The following is a 20816-nucleotide window of genomic DNA, read 5'->3' on the forward strand; positions in this document are numbered from 1 at the left end:
GATTTAGATTGTCTAATATTTCACGTACATAGCCGCACCTCACAGGCTGGAAGACAAACTGATCTAGCATTTTAGACTTTTCCATCTTAAAACCATAGGCGGCAGTTGTAGCATCGAGGTTGGTTTGGATGCTTTCATATATTCCATTTCCCGAAACAAAGGACGTGTTTTCATGATTTAGGGCGACATTATCATTTCCGGAACTTACATTTTGATGGGTGTCAATGGGATGATAATCGCCAGAACTTACACTAGGGCGTCGTCTTCTATTTGAATACTTGGAATTCCACTACTTCCTGGCCCACCATCACCATTATTTTGTGCTTTAGAGGCTGTATATGTATCATAAGTTTTCAATGGGGCCTTTGCTAACTTAAGAAAGAATCCAAATATACCTCTGCGCCCATTTCCCTTGACATAAAGTTTTCTTGACAATCTGCTATCCATCCCTCTCGTACTTCGAACTCACTGCGGATTAATCGTGAATGGTTTTCTTGTTTGGCCACAAGATTTTCAAAGGCTAACTGTAGTTTACTTGGACCATCTCTTACCTCTTGCTCTGGTCTTTCCGCTTCTGTTGACTTCGTTAAGGACTTTCCACATCGGGTGAGCGTTCCTTTGGCAGTCGTCTGATCAGTTTTCGCAGTTTTTGAGGCGCTCACCCAAGGAAGTTGAGGTTTTAAAAATACGGATAAAAAGAAGCAAGGAAATAAAATTCAAGATGGTGACATACACAATCCCATGAGATGGACCACGAACAAACCAAGTCCACAACGAGAACTGATATTAAAAAGAACTTAAACTTATTTTATAAAATGATTTTAAGAACCCTCAAGCATTCCCTCAGCTTAATGCAGACCTCGCACTTCATGTTTGTTTTTACGTCCGTGGAGATCTTAATTTCGAGAGATGACCATATTAACGCAAACGGAAAACCGCGGTTTGCCGTTGGCGGTTTGCCGTTAGCTGTCTGCCGATATTTGGGATTTAAGATTTGCGGGAGGTAGCACTGATTAATTATGGGAAATTAGTACAAAAACAAGATGGCTGTTGGCCGAAGGTGGGTTGTGGATTAATTTGTTTGTCGGATTTTATTGATTAATTAATGAGAGCAGAACACGTTGATCCTCTTTAAATTAAGCGAGACTACAAAGATCTGCTGGACATAGAGTAGTTCTGAAGGCTCGTCGTCGAGTGAGGAATATCTCGATTTCTTATTTCTTGAAGCAGCTTTGCCTGGCCGTCTGAATGGAGCCAGATAGGAAACAAAATGAACACCCATACATTCACATATCATCAGAAATTGGCTTTTGTTTAACCTCAAAGTAATCCGACTGACAAAACAGTTTTAATAACAAGTAGCCAGTCGCCATATTTGTTTTTATTCATTCTTTCACTTCTATTTTAGCTGAGAAATCGTCTTCAAAATTACGTTTCTATGAAAAATATGATTCACACGCGAAAGAGTTCTAATAGTAGTGTTTCTCTCAAACGTGGGATTGTGATGTTTTAGGGTGTAAAAAACTTTGCGGGTAATCACTTACCTCTAGAGCGTGGTCTAACCGTACAAAAGTGAACCTGAGACTGCAAACCTGGCGGCAAGGCACTGGTCACGTGACTTCTTGACGCTAGCAGTTCGCAGGAAATACCTAAAAACCTCGATCTTAAGGTCCCTAGTATCTCAATGAAACTCGAACAGGATTTATAAATTTCCACGTATTAGTAATACTAAGTTCTTAAACCTACAGGTTGTTATACGGCAACGAGATCAAGAATTTACAGGGCGATGTATTTTCCCAATTAGTCAAGCTGCAGTGGCTGTAAGTGAAAAGTCGTCTATGCAGATGATCTATATAAACTTTTGCAACATTTACTTCCAGCACTTCCCAAACCTATCCCTCTCTCCTCCCTCTGTCCCTTACTCAAGTGATATTCCTCAATTTTCGAACCTTATATCCCCTAAGATTAGTCATGTCATTCAAGAAAACAGAGGGTTTCGTGAATGTTACAGAAGGTAAATATAATTTGTTTGTTCACAAAGTCGAACCAGAGAACACTCAAAAGAAAATATCCCACGCAGCAACTGATTGACTCCGGAAAACTGCTCTACTTACTTAGAACTAACCTTAAATCCAGTGTAAAATCCTTTTCCTGCTCAGTTCTTACAGAATAATCAGATTGTTCAATGAAAAAGTAAGCGAACTGGAGTTAAACATTTCCACGTATTTTTAATACAAAGTTTTCAAAACCTACAGGCGGTTAAACGGCAACATGATTAAGAAATTTCCAAGCGATGTATTTTCCCAATTAGTCAAGCTGAAATTTTTATATAAAACGATTTAAAGAAATAACAAATCTTGAAGGCAAGTACAAAAGTAATAACGGGCAAATCTGGTTTATCACATCACGTGTCTCAGGTCAGCAATACTGATAGTAACTATAACAGACGACTGAATGAACACAAGCGAGTGACAAGAATTAAAACAGTAAAGGTGTATCCTCATTACAGCATCCTCTCATTCTCATAAATGATCACATTTCGATATACGTCGGCGGTCTTCGTTTTGTAAACTCCAATCCCTATTCCCTTGATAAATTTTCATTTGTTTCATTTGTACAAGAGTAGCTGGCATGAAAAGGAAAGATAGAGGGAAGCGCAAATGGATTGTCTTTTCCTTCAAATCTTTACCAGGAAATAAATGAAGAAATACTTTATACAGGATAAGAAGAAATAAATAGAATAACTTTAAGAAAAAAATTCAAAAGGGAAAGGCGCGAACAGGACACCATACGAGGCACCCACCCAAGGGAATTGAGGTTTTAAAAATTTAAAGTTATACAGATATCTAAGGAAGCAAAGAAATAAAATTTACGATGGTGGCGTGGACAATTGCCGTGAGATGGATCACGGACAAAACAGGTCCACCTGAAAAACTGATATTAAAGAGGACTTAAACTAACCGGTATTTTATAAAATTATTCAAAAGAACCCTCAAGCTTACCCTTTCAGGAGGGGACTCACAAGTGCCACAAAACACAAATTTTATTTAAATAGTGCATACTCCATTTCAGTCCACATAATAGCACATAAACTGATAACAGACGCCCACAATCAATGACCAAGGACACGATGACTTATCTAACAAAAAGCAGGAGGTGGTCTAAAAGATTAGGTCCCTTTGAAGCCAAGCCTCGTATGACTGTTTTAAGTTAAAACTTAAACAAGGTTCGTACTAATGCCGAATGAACTTCTTTCGAAATCAATAAATGATAGTTCATACATTTTTGAGCTTCAGAAAGCCTATCTGTCCAAATGATGTATTTTCCGGGATATTCAAACTAAGTTATTGTAAAACTCTTTTAACTCTTCTGTTCATACAGACAACTTAACGACAACAACCTGATAGAGATGCAAGAGGGCTTGTTTGATGGTTTAAGAGCATTGAAAAAACTGTGAGTTTTGAAAAGAAACCTTTAAACATATAACATGGGAAAAATCAAAATTATTTATATGAGAAATCGGAACTCTGCAAATTGGCATAAGATAAAACTAATATGTCACTCTGAAAAAAAAAAAGCTGGAAACATGTATAAATACTGCAGTAAGAGATCATATACCATGTGATGTACTAATTTGATGAATGAGCAAAATAATACGCATAATGGATGCTCCAGTTCCTGAACAGCAAATTACAGCAGTGTTGCACACTACGATTCAAAATAGGAATACGAGTATTTAAGCGAACAGCCCCAGACGTATCGAAAACTATCAGAAATCAAATTCAACAAAAAGTCAGGATGTTGACCGGTATTGTGTATCTTAAATTAGTTTGAAAGACTCACCTTTGATAGCTAGATAATGTGATGGAAATTTACCCACTATTGTCATTTTATTCTAACTTTTAATCAGATGGCTGCAAGACAACAGAATTGTAAGGCTAGATAATTACGTTTTCGAAGACTTGACTAATTTGGACGAGCTGTGAGTATGATAAAAAATATAATGTGTTTGCAAAAAACGTCTAACTCTTTTTCAAGTTTCTTCTCCTTTAAAAAAAAAAACAAGTCCCAGCTATTTTCAGCCATGGCAATCTCAAGGACGATTATTCATATTATAATATAACTTGATCGTTATCAATAAAGATTTGGAAATGCAAAGACTGGCAAAAACCAACGATAAAAGCCGACCTTTCGGTGTCATCATGACGCCATTGTCAAGGAGAAATAAAAATGACAAAGTTTGTGGCAAGGTGTAACACTAAATTAGCATAAATATGTTAGGAGCTAATTAACCAAATACTTTTGCGCGAATTGAATCGCTTTGCACGATCAGAGTGGGTTTTAGGTCTCTGATGAAAAGCATTTCGTTCACCAAACAATCGAACTTGTTACTACACTTTCTGTATTGAGTCATTCTGGTATTTTCTTAAATCATGACTTTGATTACTTCTTTTTCAATTCGTTGGAATAATCACAAAGGGAGAGTCCGCGTTTATCATCATTAGACAACAGTGTTAAGTGGCCGAAGAAAATTTAAATAGTCAGCTGCCTCTTACCTTTTGCTATAAATATTGAGTTATATATATAATTAGCGAAAGGAACACAATAATTGTTGAAGATGCTCTGTACTATACTCCACACTTTGTACGCATATGGCATCACTCAGCCCTTTAAGTATTTTTGATGACCAACATCTGTATTCATTTTAAGTTACTTATAAATTTCAGATCGTAGACTTAATGACGATTTAATTTTCCTGTTTTGTCATCATCAGCTATCTGTCAAATAACAAGTTGAAGAGTCTGCCAGATGGAATTTTTAACAGCCTTTTCAAGCTGATACATCTGTGAGTGAAATGTTTATTTAACAAAGGAGATAATTGGGAACAACCAAATGATCATTTTTGTGATATTGTTTACAAAAGCACAGCCGTCACGGCTCAAATAATATGGAGTTTTCCAGCTTGACTTTTTGAATCTGATTCGATGAATCTGATTCGATGAAGAAAAGAATGCTATTTTATGCGGTTGATGTGCTTTGTTAAGTAATCGTAAGATACTTGGGGGTTTAAATGTTTAAAAGCTCCAATTTTAGTAGCAGCCTTAACAAGCACTTTGTTTTTTCTTTTTGCTGGATAAAGTATCAGTTTTTAACATATGATAACCATTAACCAACGGATGATGTGCAAGTGATAACGCTGATAATGATACTAATAATAATAATAGTAATAATCATAGCAATGATGATAAAATAGTAATAGTAATAAAAACAGATACAATGAAATATATGAAGCTGATATATTTTGAACTGCGGTATTAGATACATATAATGCACGATCCTCGCAGTAGATAGCGCTATTTAAGCAATAGCGAAAATCAGAGCTGAAAAAAATCAGGCCTGTACGGGACTCGAACCACTGACCTCTGCGATACTAGTGCAGCGCTCTACCAATTGAACTAACAAGCCAACTGGGAGCAGGCCGTTAAGTTGATTCATAATAAACCCGTGAAAGTGATAAATCAGATACAATGAAATATATGAAGTTCATATATTTTGAACTGCGGTATTAGATACGTATGATGCACGATCCTCGCAGTAGATAGCGCCATTTAAGCAATAGCGAAATTCAGACCCGAAAAAAATCAGGCCTGTACGGGACTCGAACCACTGACCTCTGCAATACTAGTGCAGCGCTCTACCAATTGAGCTAACAAGTCAACAGGGAGCAGGCCGTTAAGTTGATTCGTAATAAACCCGTGAAAGTGATAAATCAGATACAACCAGAATACAATCAGATACAATCAGAATCAACTTAACGGCCTGCTCCCAGTTGGCTTGTTAGCTCAATTGGTAGAGCGCTGCACTAGTATCGCAGAGGTCAGTGGTTCGAGTCCCGTACAGGCCTGATTTTTTTCAGGTCTGATTTTCGCTATTGCTTAAATAGCGCTATCTACTGCGAGGATCGTGCATCATACGTAAGTAATAAAAACAGTAAGAAAAGGGGAAGCCACTACACAAGTCAACTACAGTTTTGAAAGTTCTTCTCCAAAAGCCACTGGAAAAGTAAAATTCTATGAAACACTTTAGCTTATAATTCTATTATTAGGGATTTCCTTGTAACTGTGGTGATTTTTCAGGGATTTGTCAAACAATGAACTCAGAAATCTGCCACCGCACATCTTCAGAAACATTACAGCGGTAGAATTTCTGTGAGTAAGATTCTCATGGACATAAAAGATTGAAGATTAATTTTTAAGGATTTTCTTGAAAACATCAAACGCGGTAAATATAATAGCTTCCTAGTTTATGACAACTCTAATAATAATCTACCTTTAGATGGAAAACGTTTTTGTCCCCTTTATATGTTGTATATTATGTTGTTGTACTAGAGGATCAAACTACCCCAATAAGTTTGTAATTTGTAACAGGAAATGGATCATAAATAATTTTTCAAATTCAGCTTAAACAATAGACCTTCTTAAGGCGCTTGGGAATAAACTTAGAAGTTTTCGATTTTACCCTTGAGAGCATTATACTTATGTCTGATGTTTTTCTTTGAAGATAAAGAGCTATTTTATTGGGAAAAGAAATGCCATTGCCTTGCCTGAACTACAGTAGTGACTAAAAAAACAGTGTTAAAGATATCACTCCACAGGTACACCTGGGTATATCAGTCTAAGCTTTCCTTGTTTCTTTTTTCAGGAAAATGGGCTACAACAAAATTGAGAGGCTTCATGAAGATCAGTTCCAGGGCTTGGTAAAAATGTTCGAATTGTAAGTACACTCAGAGTTGAAACCTTGTCCCAAGATGATCTGATTGGCAAACCACATAGCCCCTCAACAGCTCTTTCAAATTTATCAAATCAGTTGATAAAACCAAAATTACAACATCATTGAAATGTTAACTCCAACATCGCTTAAATGTGATGAGCAACACCCAATTGAAATCACATTATGTTTCTAAAATTATGTATTTATCTTTTGTTCCTTTCACCTGTTTAAGATATCTCTCGGAGAACAAAATTGAGGCTTTGCCAGATAAAATTTTCGAGGGCGTCAAAAACCTCAATACTCTGTGAGTACGGTTAATTACAAAGAAAAAAACATGCTAGCATGTTTAAAGTAATGGGGAGAGTATAATAGAAGCATTTAAAATCTGAGATCTTACTTTAAAAATTTGAATATGAAGTAGAATAGACAGTGCAAAAAGAACCGTTTATTTAAACATACTTTTAGTGAGCAAGGGGGGATATTAGTGAAATGCAAACACACATAGTTGAGAACCAGATAGTTTTACAGCCATTGAATGTAATTTTATGAGGAAAATGACATTTGTAAGGAACTTTCTACCTACTAATTGTAAGTGATTATGTTCTTTATTTCAGCGATATCTTCGGCAATGAAATACAAAACGTTTCCATCACGACTTTCAGCTATACTCATAAATTGCGATTTTTGTAAGTTCACGGCAAATTACAGATGCTTATCTAGACACCAAAACTTTTCTATTCCTTTTTTTTTTTTTTTGGACGGTCTATTTGAACATTGATATGTACTTATTGACGAGTTCAGTCGAACTGGAAGGAACATTATTTGCCTCAAGAGAGCTAATTATTTCCCAGTCCAGCCCGACCTCACTCTGTCAATAAGCATTTTATCACATGACCTCTGACTAATTGAGTTTTTAAAAATACCAAAAAGTTTGTTTTAACATAAATCGGACTCAATAGACCAGCGCGCGTGGGAAATCATAAAAACAATTTCTATGTGAAAACTTTTCCTTTCTTTTTCGAGTCGAAACATGGAACTCAAAGTTCATCGGAAATCTTGACTGATTTATTCTTGTTTGTTCACTGCTGTCACTCGTTTTTTGAAACAACAGCGAACAATGTCGCCGTGTAAGTACACTAGTGTCGGTCGGCGTTTTCATCTTTCACTATGGTTTTTTTTAGGAATTGCACGAGTGGGACCGGACGGGTCATATGATAACATAAATTCTATTCTTAGAAATACACTTTTTGAAATAAGTCAAATATATTTTGTGAAGCGAATTACGATACAAACCGACTTAATGTTTGATTAATTATTACTCAAAACTGCAGGTTCATACATTACAACCTGATGGCTGAGCTCCCCAGAGGATTTTTTACCAGGCAGTTGAAGCACATTATAAGAGTGTAAGACTCGGTCCATAAATACATTTCCTTCGATCACATCTTTTCTTAAATAACAGCCTATCATATTAATCAATTAAACATTATTAATTGAATTCAGATCATTAACGATTAAGGTGTCTAGCGTAAATCACTTAATTTCCCTTCATTTTATGTAAGCATATGCTTTTATTAACGTTCAGTGATGTAATAATAAAGTGCAGTTTTTTTTTCATTCCAGAACTTTGGACACCAACCTCATGTGCTGCCACCTCGATCTTTTCAGGCAGGATGCCGATTGCGACTATTTTTTCAATGACAACTTCGCAAGCTGTCACTCTATGTTCCGTAACCTTGCTCCAAGGAGAAGTCTTTGGGTTGTTGGTCTTCTTTCGTTGTTTGGGTCTTTGTTTGTTGTTGGGTGGCAGTATTTTTTCCCTGATAACAATGTGGTCCAGTCTATCATGCTGGTGAATCTGGGAATCTCAGACGGCATCATGGGTATTTACCTTATCACTATAGGTATAAAAGACCTGCAATGGTCAGGAGAATACTACCTGCACGACTACGAGTGGCGCACTGGTTGGTTTTGTCATTTCAATGGCGCCATGTCTGTCTTTTCAAGTGAGGTGTCAGTTATGATGATCTCTCTGATTGCATGGGACAGGCTCAAGAACATTGTGTTTCCCTACACTTTTGCAAAAATTACACCAAGGCAGACTCGTATAATGTGTGCAGTCATCTGGCTGGTTGGAGGCATTATGGCATTCCTTCCCTTGTCTGGAATGTACTACTTTGGTGACTGGTATTATGGCAAGAACGTAGTGTGCTTGCCCCTGCAGCTTTCCCCGCAACTACAAGAAGGCTGGGAATACTCCACTTCCATCTTTATCGTTCTCAATTTTTTTCTTTTCATCTTCATTATGGTGGCTTATATTGCCATCTTGTTGAAATCATGGTCGTCAAGCAGACGGCTCGGCGCACATGGAACTGTGCGTGAAATACGAGCAAGAGCACAAAGTGCACAGGCCAAAAGAGAAAAAGCACTTGCCAAAAGGGTGTTCTTCATCATTCTGACCGACTTCTTGTGTTGGATACCAATCATTGCTATCGGCATCAAGTCTCACGTCGAGAAAACATTTGATCCCCCTGGTGATCTGGCAGTGTGGATTGCAGTGTTCGCTCTTCCGATCAATTCAGCTATCAACCCACTGCTGTATACGCTTTCTACTCCACAGGTAACAGGTCTATTCATTTTCACTATTGAATAGGACATACTGTCACGTTCAAATTTTCTCTGGTGTCAGGGTAGGCAGGCAACTTAATTTTGTAATTGTGACGATTGACATAGAAAATCAGAAATGAAAAAGAGGTGATTATGACCATGGAGACCAACTTGAATATAATAGAGATTATTCAAAAGTCTCGCACTAACTATCCCATAAATTTCTGATGTGTAGGTGCAAGCTATACTAAAACCAAAACTGAGGAAGCTGTGGTCGAATGTTCGATCTTTTTTCAACAGAGGGCAAAATCAAGAAGGTACAGTTTGATGTTCCATTTTAAAATACCATAATAACAATAATGGTACTTCACACCTCGAATTTCAAATTTTTTACGCCTGAGGCGTACAAAAAGGAATAAAGAGTGACTTTAAATGTGTGGGTAGAAATGGGGGCAGAGCACGTTTCATGGGCGGGGTGGGGTGCGTCGCTAGTTGAAATAATTATTTCTGATCGATTTCTGATCGATCAAAGCCATGTTCTACGAGTATTGACGCAAATTGAAGCCATTTGTCAAACCATTTTGATTAAGAATGGAGCGGAAATTTGTAAATCATTATCAAAATATAAAGGAATCAACCTCTGTCTTAAATTTCAATATAAGATTAATACAAATCTGACTTGTAGAATGAGTTTTGTGTAATAAAGGTTTGGAAAAGCCTGACAGTGGCTTATTCTCTGTTTGGGGAAGACCAAGTCATTTTTTTTGTTTGTTTTATAACATAGAAGAAGTAGACAATGATCAGCAGGGACAGGGTGGAAATGAAGATGCACACGCTATCAACGAAGAGGGTAATAATCAATCAATCAATCAATCAAGTTTATTGTCTTTACGTGAGGCATGGTTACCAAGTTGTCCGAGCCAGAGGCTCGTGTATAAAACCTGAGACTATAAAAAATTATGTTTAGATAATAATATAAATATGGCGATAAAAAGATAAATCATATTGAAATTGTTAATAAGGTTGATCAATATAATACACATGAAATACGCCTTCTCTACCTTGGAAATTTTTCGCGTAACTGTGTAAATAGTGAAGTAAAACCACCTAATGGGAAACATACCAAGGACATTATTCGACCCGAAAAATTTTCAACCGTGACACTGATGTTGATGGTTATGCCATGACTTACTTTGCAACATAACTTCCTTGGCATGTGTATCTAGTCTATTTTAAATGTACCAGAATATTTGCTATTTCAAATTGAAATACCTAGAATAAAACCACAGCATTCCTTTTTTGTTCTGGTACATTCTTTAGGTGCATTTTGAGAGAGAAAAGATTCAAAAAGTTTTTCCATATGACATAAAAGTGACTAAATTTGGCGTTATCACTTTTGGTTGATAACTGCAAGAAGAACGTCTAGTTTAACCAGCTTTGGTTTTCTTCAGATACGTTTAAAAATTTTGTTGAAACTTTTCCTTAAGGACCTTTTACCTCTAGTGGTGAGATGCCCCTCCCTTTCCTTTAGCAACCTGTACATGCCCAGTGTATCATGGGAAAAAGATACCCTCGTCCCACATACGATACGGGTGTTGTAAATGAAGGATATCTATATATTGATAATGATCATTATGTTTTGGGTTTTTGGTTTTATTATATGATAAATAACTCTAACTTAAAAATATTCCTTAACTTTGTCGACAGCGATGGAACAAGCCTGTAGAGGGGATGAAAGTGCATCTTCCTCAGGTATTATTACTTGTTAACTGAAATAAAACTCACAATCTTGCAGATGTAAACATGAGCTGTGTAACATAAGAAGTTTATATCCATCGAGAAATTAGAAAATTCATCGTGATTTCTAGAACTTTCGGACAATTTTTTACGCTCGCACGCATCCAGTTCTGAACGTAAAGCTTACAGTTAAACTTGACCGAAGTATTTCAGGTCTTTTTTGTTTTTGGTCGGATAGCTTAGTTGTATATTTCATCAATCAATAAATAATAGAAAATACATGGATATTACCCAATAGAAAATGAAATTGTTTAGTAATGTATTCAAGAAGAAAACATGAACCAAAAGCCTCATGACATGGTTTACTCTACTTGTTCCTTGAAACAGATTATGAGGATGGTTTTGACATCCAACCAGCCACTAAAAAGACTGTGAAAGGTAAGGCCTTTTCAATTTTAATTTTTTTTTAAAGCAAAATATACTACTTCACAAAACAATGAATCAAGGAATGTCTTGTATCACGCAAAGTATTGGCTGGTGCTACCGAGCTGGCGCACGGAATACTTGATTGTATTCTTTCTTTTTGTATAATACCGCGGAGGAGATCGGTATTCCATATTATTAACGTTATAACCAGCAATAAAATCAGTGTATTCATGAGAGAAGCCTCGTATTTCCTCCTTCTCTTACTGAACCAAAAAGATCATCGCAATTGAAAAACTTCTAATTGGCAAATTTGCCTGTTGTCAGAGAAGTGTTAAACTTGCAGTTAGAGGTATTCACGTCAAAGGTACTCACAAATGAATGTCTTCCGAGAAAACTAGCAACACCTGATTGAAACCTTCGAAGGATCGCTATCAGTGAGGATGAATATAAGTAAAATAATCGTATAATTATATTGTGAGGTTTGAGGCTTTTCAGGCATGTTTTCTAGAGCTGTTCCTACTCTAGTAATAAATTACCTTATTTGGGTAAGAAGTTATGTTTATATCTAAACGTATCATGACTTGAATAAGTTGATTACTTAACTTCTGAGCCTTTACGAAACAACCAACATGTTAGTCAAATGAAGCGTGCTCTCTATCTTGTTGCAGTCACTGTTCACCATGGAGAAAGCCAGTACCGACAAAGAAGACGAAAAGAAAGTAATTAATTGTCGACTATCATTATTTAAGTGGGAATACCTAAACATCGATATAAGATTCTGATGTTGTGACTTAGTTCTATGAAGGTTTTATCTTACCTAGAAACAAATTTCATAATGGATCTACAGACAAAGAAAAATGTAGGTAAATGGTGGATAAGTTAGGTGCATGAAAGAGACCTTTTTTTGACGGACAGTAGTTGTAACTGTACCTTTTAGCTACTGACACAAGATTCAAAAGATATCGCGATTATTGGGCGTTTCATCGATAGGACCTTGACTTAAATGATATAAAGAGCCATAAAAAATTCTGAAGGAAAGTGAGCACCGGCTTGTCCTTTTTTGTTACTGCTATGAAAAAGCTACCGGAACTGTTACACGTAGGTCAAGAGTATGCACTCCTCACAATAATCCAGGACCAGAAATTAAAGGCCCTTTAATGAAGATTTTAAGAAGTGATAGCATTCAAAGGCTGACTGTTTATGCACTCCTCAAAATTGAGGTTACGTGCTGTCCCTGGTACCCCAACCTGATTATTATGAATGCAATCGTTTTAAAACCTATTTATGCAGCTCAAGAAGGAAAAAGTAAGCCTGAGCTTAAAAAGCCCTCCGTGAAAGGTAAAAAAATTAATTGATTGTTTTCAAATGAGAATTTTTTTAACATATGTTGCATTTACTGCTGCTCACAGTGCGAGTTGTTCATGATATTGACAGCTGGCCAACTGGGCAATTTGCCTGCCTATAAGCGGGCAATGGGTCTACTGTGTAGACCGCTTCATTTCTTTATTTTACAGGAATTGTTGTAGCTTATACAGTGACAGTGAGAGTAATTCTTAGCTTAGTCCATTACATAACCTTATTCTAACTTTGCTTTATTAAAGCTGGTAAATCTGAGGAGCAGGTGGAAAGTGAAGAGATTCCAGGGCCCAGTGACAAAGGTAAAGGAAAGGGAATGGTTTTTGATTGGTCGCTCAAGAAGTTGAGCCACTTTATGGGCTATCGAGGCCTCACTTTTAGTTGAGCAGTCACTGGAAAAATTCTATTGAAGAAATTGGTTAAGAACTAATGACTTTTTAAAAACGTTTAGGTAGAAGAAAAGGTGGATTACTGACTAGTAATTTAGTATTCTATCAAATAAATCATTTTCTAAAGAAGCTAAAAAAAAGAAGGTAATAATTGACTATTCCTGCAAGTAGAAGTGTCTAAATACCGATCGACCGTTGTGATATTCAAAATTGCCTAGTATTATTTAAGGCGCCATTTTGCTTTGAATTAAATATCACAATGGATCTGTAGACGGTAAACAAAAGTGACCGTAAGGCGATAAAAGCTCGCACCTGACTGTTTAGAAGTAGAAGTAGGCATCTATATTTATACAAGATAGCCCCTTCAGCGTAGTAAACACTGGTATGAACGGGGGTCCTGTTACCCACCCATCCAACCCCAGGGGAGGACATCCATCACACAGTAATCTCGTGCGTGGGAAATTAACGTCTCCTGCCCCTAACCCTGCAGGAGACGGGACCTCCATTTATTCGTCCCTATCCGAGAAGACTAGGATATCTAATCATTTCTTGATGTTATGGAAAGGTAGCACATTCTTCTCAATTATTTTAAGACCCTGAGTGTTGGGTTTACACTCTCTCTCGAGTATTCAGGTTATGAGTTGTCCCTGGTGGTTCCTTACCCAGATACCAGGCAGTGGGTTGAGCTACCCTGTATCTAGCTGAAGACAAATGTGTTAGCCTAAGCAGTGATAGTGACTGTAATTCTTAATAAAATCCTATACAACTTTATTAACAACTTTGCTTTCACACAGCTGGTAAATGTGATGAGCAGGTGAAGAGAGAGGAGACTCCTTGGCCCAGTGACAAAGGTAAAGAAGAGAATAGCTTTTGATAGGTCATTCAAGATGTCAAGGCTCCACATCAGTTATTGAAGAATCTTTTTTACCTTGGTTGTCACTGGGATAAGTTATAGTGGAGAATTAGTTCAAGATTAATTACTTTTTAAAACGCTTCAGTAAAAAAAATCGAACGACTAGTACTAATGTCCTTTTCATTAAATAAATAAATTTCTTAGGAAAGTATAGATTAAAGGAAAGTAATAGTTGACAACTAATTTAAGTAAAAGTGTCTACACACCGATCGAAGGTTCTGAAGATTCAAATCAATTTAAATGACTGGATTAATGCAATCCATTTTAATTCTATTTGTGCAGGTCAAGAAGGAGAAAATAAGTCTGAGCCTACAGAGCCAACTGAGGAAGGTAATAAAAGTGAATTGCTTTTCAGTAACTTTACTCTGTCCAACATATGTTGCATTTATTCCCGCATACAGGGCAAGCTGTTTATGAACATAACAGTTGGCTGGGCCAATATTCTAGCTTGATAACGGGCAGTGGGACGGATTTTCTATAAAGACTCCTGTATCTATTTGATGGCATATCTTAGACTTTGCAGTGACTGTGACGGTAATTGTCAATGAAATCTCATTATTAGCTTCAAAGGTATCCGTATTTCATCCTAATTAACAATTTTGCTTTGACGCAGCTGGTGAATCTAAGAAGCATGATCAAGGTAAAGGAGAGAGAGTGGTTCTTGATTGGTCACTCAGAAGGTTAAAGTGTTAACATGTGTTATGGTATTAACGGGTACCTTAGGCCAATTTTCTGGCTTAATAGCAGACCATGGGCCGGTTTACTCTGCAGACCACTTTATTTAAATATTTGATGGCATTTTTGTCAGCCTACACAGGAACAGTGACTGTAATTATGAACAGTACTTCATTGTAACTAATACCTATGCTTTAACACAGCTGGTGAATCTGAGGAGCAAGTGGCAAGCGTAGAGATCCCATTGCCTGGTGACAAAAGTAGGTGGTTTTGATTAGTTATTAAATATATTAAGGCATTTTATGAGTTCTTGAAGTATCCCTTTTAACTTGTTAGGCGCTGGACAAATTCTAGTTGAAAACTGGTTAAGGACTAATGACTTTTTCAAACGCTTAAGTAGAGAAAAGAATGAGCGATCAAGTACCAAAGTAATTTTTTTTCAAATGCATTATTTCTGAAGTTGAAGAAGAGAAAGTGCTTAAACCTGACATGGACTTCGCAAAAGAAGGTAACATTCCTCATAAATTAGCCAACATAAGGTAAAAGTGGTCCACACAATGCTTCATTCGATGACGCTTAATCACTCCACCTTGTTGCTTAAAGAAGCCTTGAAGTTTTCAGATCGACATCAGAAGTGACCTCATTGAGAGATAAAATAAGCACTTGAGTATTATTATACTTTCTTGTAATGGAGGGTGAAAACCTTTCTTAAAATACTGCTATTTATGATGTGGAGCTGTCTCACTTTTTTAAGCATTTTTAACGATACAGATATTTGCTCAAATAGAGAAAACATAGCTTCCTTGTGGTACATCTCTTTAAATAGAAATGGTGTTTATGATTTTGTGTACCTTAATTTTCAAAACATTTCAATACAGACCAGCTACAATTGTGATAGCGGTAATCAGTTTACAATCTCTTGCAACAATATAGTCACATTAAAGTAACTTTTAAAATCAATATTTCTTTCTCCTTTCGAATTCCATCCAGGGGAAGAAGAAATGTTTGATACCAGGCTTTAGCTCTCTGTTTTTGAACCAAGGTAAATATGTATAAGGTTTGTTTTAATTAATATACTGAATACCACTGACTGGAGGGTTATGAAAAACTGCCTCATGAAGTTATGTTTTGATAAATATCTTATAAAGCTTATGTGGTTAGTTTTATGTTTGAGATGTAACATGAAAATCTCCTCAAGTTTTGTTGTGATGCATGGACGTTTAAATACATAAAGAGTTGGTTTTTGATTACTGGAACTTTCAGTTTCTTGAACCTCTCTATAATCTGAATCAAAACTGACTTCCTTTTGAAGTCAAACAGTGTAACTGTTAAATAGTTCTTTAACTTCTTGGTAATGAAATCAATTTAAAAATCGAGATTTTACTGCACCTGCGGGGCCTGCAATGATCAAAGCTACGTTTGGCGATGAAGACTGAAGGAAGCGTAATAGGTTCTAGTTATGATTTGCTCCTTGTATTTTTTCGAAGTCGCTTGACACATATTTTTTTTCATGCATCCCAATCACTTTTGCCAGTAAGAGTAACAACGTTTCTTCAAACTGATCAATTCATTCTCTTACTTCGGTGATGCATGATTTGAAAAACGTCTGACCAAAAACGTTTCTGGGTGTCTAGTAGACTGCATGAGTACTCTCGACTTCATATCGAAGGGTCTCAATGTGGTGAACCGTTAGTCATTAGGCGTAAAAAATGGAAAAATCATAACCGTTTGTCGTTAAAAAAGTTCATCGTAAAAAAAATTATGATAATAACAATGGAATTATACTTCATATCCAAGGGTCTCAATGGGTTGAGGTGTTAACCATTAGGCGTAAAAACTGGCCAAAATGTTTACTGTTAGCCGTAAAGGCCATCACTCCACTAAGACCCTTATATCTGCCTAACTGTCAGCTTAACTATCTGCCTGACTATGAAATGGACGATCTGCCTGCCTGTCTACTCGACCATGCAATCTTTAACCAGTGTGTTCTCTCTCTTTGCCCCAGAAAGCGTCCAAGGAATATATATATATACCACTAGTAAAGAAATCTTGAGTTCTGGGAGGACAGAAAAAAAGTTAAATAATTCAATAGATAGAGCAGAGTGATTCTAGTAATCAACAAGTATACTATCTGTGGCGTAGTAGGTGAAATAATATTTTCGTTTTCTTAACTTTAATCAATACTTTAGTGAACAAGTTTTCTGAGCTCTTTATTGTATATTAACAAGGTAAAGTTAGCATAGAACATCTTGAACTATAATTAATAAGCGTGTAATGGCAGTTTTTTTTTCATGTTTGTGTTATTTCAACCTTTTTTTTTAGTCAGTTATTACATATATAATAAGCTGATGTCTTATTTCTGTTCCTTTTGGCACATTTCCACATACTAGAGTTTTTATAGTTAATTATAGTTATTTAGAGTTTATTCGTAGTTTTTAGTTTATTCGTAGTTTTGATATTTCATATATTGATATTTTGTAAAGATTATTTGTAGTTTTAATAGTTGATTTGTAGACTATTTAGTTTTATTCGTAATCTATACGGTTTATTTGTAGTTTTTACAGTGTATAAGTCGTTTTTAATTGTTGTCATAATTTTATAGCTTATTCGTAGTTTTTTGTAGTCTACCCGTAGTCTCAATGAGCTATGCGTAGTTTTTATAGCTTATTCGTAGTTTTTTTCAGTTTAGTAGCAGTTAGTATTGCTTCTTCGTAGTTTCTATAGTTTATTCGTAGTCTTTGTAGTTCAAACGTAGTCTATATAGGTTATTCGTAATTTTCATAGTTCTTAGTTTTTATAGTTTAGTCGTAGTATATTGCAGCTTAGTAATAGTTGTTATAGTTTATTCGTATATTTCATAGTCTATTCGTAGTCTACATAGTTCATGCGTAGTTTTTATACTTTATTCGTATTTATTTTCAGTTTCGTCGTAGTTTTACAGTTTTTCGTAATCAACATAGTTTATTCGTAGTTTTTTAAATCTATTCGTAGTTTTTTAATTTATTCGTCATTTCTATAGTTTCTTTGTAGTTTCTACAATCTATTTACAGTCTATATTATATTTGTAGTTTTAGTTTATTCGTAGTTTTCATAGTTTGTATTTTTCATAGGTTAGTTGTAATTTTTCTAGTTTGTTGTGTTTTTGTAGTTTCGTTCTAGTTTTTATAGTTTAGTTGTATTTGCATAGTTTAGTCGTAGTCTGTATAGTTTAATCGTAGTCTTCATAGACTATGAATAAACTGTTGTCTACATTGTTCATTCATAGTTTTTATAGTTTAATCGCAATTTTTCATGGTTTAATCGTGGTCTATATAGTTTAGTTGTAATTTTTTAATTTAGTCGTAGTTACTATAGTTCAATAGTACTTTCTATAGTTTATTGTTAGTTTTTTATAGTTTAGCCGTAGTTTTTATAATCTATTCCTAGTTTATGATTTTTAAATAATATTTCTTATAGTTTATCGGTGGTTTTTATAGTTTATTGTTAGTTGTTATTGTTTATTGGTAGTTTTTTATAGTTTATGGTAGTTTTATAGTTTATTGATAATGTTTATAGTTTAGTGGTAGTTTTTATAGTTTATTGGTAGTTTCCATAGTTATTCGTAGTTTTCATAAATATTTAATAGCATACTTATAATCCAAATAGATCATTTCTTAGCGTTTTTGAACTCTTTAGCAAGCACGATAGGTGAATAAGTCCGAAGCTACGACGATCGTTATGTGGGGTTGCAGATTATAGGGATGACTTAGAAATTTTAATGGTTAAGAGTTCTGTGGTAAGATGTTTGGCAGCACATCAATCTAAATAGCTCATATCCGTATGTATCAAGTCGCTCAATATCATTTGAATCTCTAGCGAAAAAAGGTAAAAATAACAAAAAAAGGAAAAATTGCTGAATAGGATGTCAGTCGTTCGAGATTTGGTAGTATAATGACTATCTAAATAGTTTTTAGAATTTTTATGACTGGTTAGCGAGCATTATAGCAATTCAGACGTTTCATCATGAGCGCAGATTTACCAAATAACTTAACTAACGTTTGGTTAACTAATGACCAGTCAGTTATAAAAATATTAATAGTTTATATGCGCAACTCGCTTGCGAGTATTCTGCGCTCCTACTACCTTTCCAGTTGTTAAATTTCATTGTTATCTCTAGTTTAGTAGATAAAAAATAGAATAATGAATAACATCGTTGAAAGTGTGGGAAAAGGAAAACAGGAAAATATGCAGGTTAGGACGCCGCTTATCAGAGTTTTGTAGTATATAGTGATAATCTAAATAGCTTGTTTATTGGAAGTTTCATAACTCGTTTGTGAGTATTATAGTCATGAGTTACAGTGACGTTCATTAATATTACGTTTACGTTATTGATATTTCACTCAAAAAACAAAAAAAAAATTTAAAGCAAAAGGTCTAAGAATACCGCTAACTTAGATATTTCGTGGAGTTTCAATGTCTAATTTTGTAGTTCATATCTAGATTTTTTTAACTTATATCGAGAATTCTAGTTCATTGTAGTATGTGGTATTCAAGCTGTTGGATAACTTTGCACAAATGTGATCAACGACATGGCTTTTACAGTAATTAAAAATATCTTCAACATGACAATGGTTTTGAGAGGGAAATGGCGGAGTTACGAAAATTGTACCAAGTATGTACAAGTTGTGAATTTGGGAGTCGTGTTTACCGTAAACCAGAGCCTCAAATAAAACAACTTTTAGACCTTATGCTTGAGTTTATTTTCATTCTATCCATGTCTTGCCTGGGCTTTATCTACAGGGTGGATAATGCGTCACAATGCTGTTCGTGTCAAATAAACCGTGCAGAATGGTTTTCTTTATCTCCCAACCTTAATGGGAAGGGGCAGATAGACAGCCTAGAATTCCAAGTGAAGCCGAACCTTGGATTTTTATCAATTGAAATTAACTAGAAGTTATCTGAAAGATGTTACCCCTTTTTGGAGCTTTTCAGACGACATGACGAGCTTTATGCGACTTTGAAATTCACAGCTGGGTATGGGTTCTAATTTCCGGGGTAGTCAAGAAAATCGAATTAGCAAAATTACAGATCTGTCATGACTGCACAGTTTGCGGTGGATGAAGGTGCTAAGTATATCTTGAGTGCGCTGTTCAAATGAAAACCAGATCATGTATGGACACGCGATTTCATTTGTTTATTGTCTTTTGTAAGCGCCAGGCGCCACCCCGTGTGGGGGGACTGGATCGAGATTAAAAAGGTTGTGTTGTGAACACATGTAATTAATGAGTCTGGAGTGTGTTTTTTAAACCGGGACAGTTAGAATAGTTTCCCAAGCCTAGGGATCTCCAATGTATCCATAAATGGTTTGTTGTCAACTCTAATTACACTAAATATATAACAAAGTGCTTCGTCGCGTGTAATACAAAAATTGGCGCGAACGAGACATGACGGTAAAGTTATATCCTCTTCGCCGAATTTTCGGACTGTCGCTCGATCCAGGCAAAATTTGGTACACTGTATCAAACGGCTGGTTTTGTAAATCAAGAGAGTTCATGAGGAGTGATTGAGGACATTGCAGAAGTATGCGTCCGCCATCTGGTCGATGGAAATGGTGGACAAGTCGACCCACCGTGGTTTGGTTCGTCGCCAAAGAAGGACACTGTTAATGTTTCAGCCCTCTTCAGAATAATTAGAAGAGCGTTACGACGAAAAAATCTCGTTGAATAGCTAGTGGTTGCTTCAGATCAATTTAGGTTAGTGAGGGAATTATTAAATTTTCACCAGTTTGACTCGGAAATGGCTGGAAGATCGAATTTTCGCGGCAGCTCAAGACAGCTTGGATCGCTTGGATTGGAGACGCCACTATCTACGCCTGCTACAGTAGCCGACACAGTGGTCGCGCCTGTCTCTCTTTAGATATAAAGCGACCACTTAAAGATCTGCTGAAGTTGGATAAATTGATA

The 20816-nt window shown here is 35.9% G+C and overlaps 1 protein-coding gene across 1 annotated transcript; it reads left to right on the top strand.

The window, feature by feature from the left end:
• Window positions 1-1043: 1043 nt before the first annotated feature.
• On the top strand, window positions 1044-17297 carry LOC148740601 (uncharacterized). Its single transcript, XM_088749702.1, has 21 exons — window positions 1044-1060; window positions 3382-3453; window positions 3911-3982; window positions 4763-4846; window positions 6138-6209; window positions 6703-6774; window positions 7004-7075; window positions 7386-7457; window positions 8103-8177; window positions 8395-9391; window positions 9614-9695; window positions 10163-10228; window positions 11086-11130; window positions 11503-11553; window positions 13143-13199; window positions 14081-14137; window positions 14482-14529; window positions 15078-15134; window positions 15335-15382; window positions 15865-15916; window positions 16880-17297. The coding sequence occupies exons 1-20, from the start codon at window positions 1044-1046 to the stop codon at window positions 15894-15896; spliced, it is 2148 nt and encodes a 715-aa protein (XP_088605828.1). The 3' UTR covers window positions 15897-15916; window positions 16880-17297.
• Window positions 17298-20816: the final 3519 nt, after the last annotated feature.

The sequence above is a fragment of the Stylophora pistillata genome, chromosome 2 (genome assembly GCF_964205215.1).
Source record: "Stylophora pistillata chromosome 2, jaStyPist1.2, whole genome shotgun sequence".
Taxonomy (NCBI): domain Eukaryota; kingdom Metazoa; phylum Cnidaria; class Anthozoa; order Scleractinia; family Pocilloporidae; genus Stylophora; species Stylophora pistillata.

Excerpts from the sequence above, each read along its gene's own strand:
- LOC148740601 (XM_088749702.1), top strand. Across the intron at positions 6,775-7,003 it reads TTGGTAAAAATGTTCGAATT|ATATCTCTCGGAGAACAAAA; the intron begins GTAAGTACACTC and ends CACCTGTTTAAG. Across the intron at positions 11,554-13,142 it reads CACTAAAAAGACTGTGAAAG|CTGGTAAATCTGAGGAGCAG; the intron begins GTAAGGCCTTTT and ends GCTTTATTAAAG.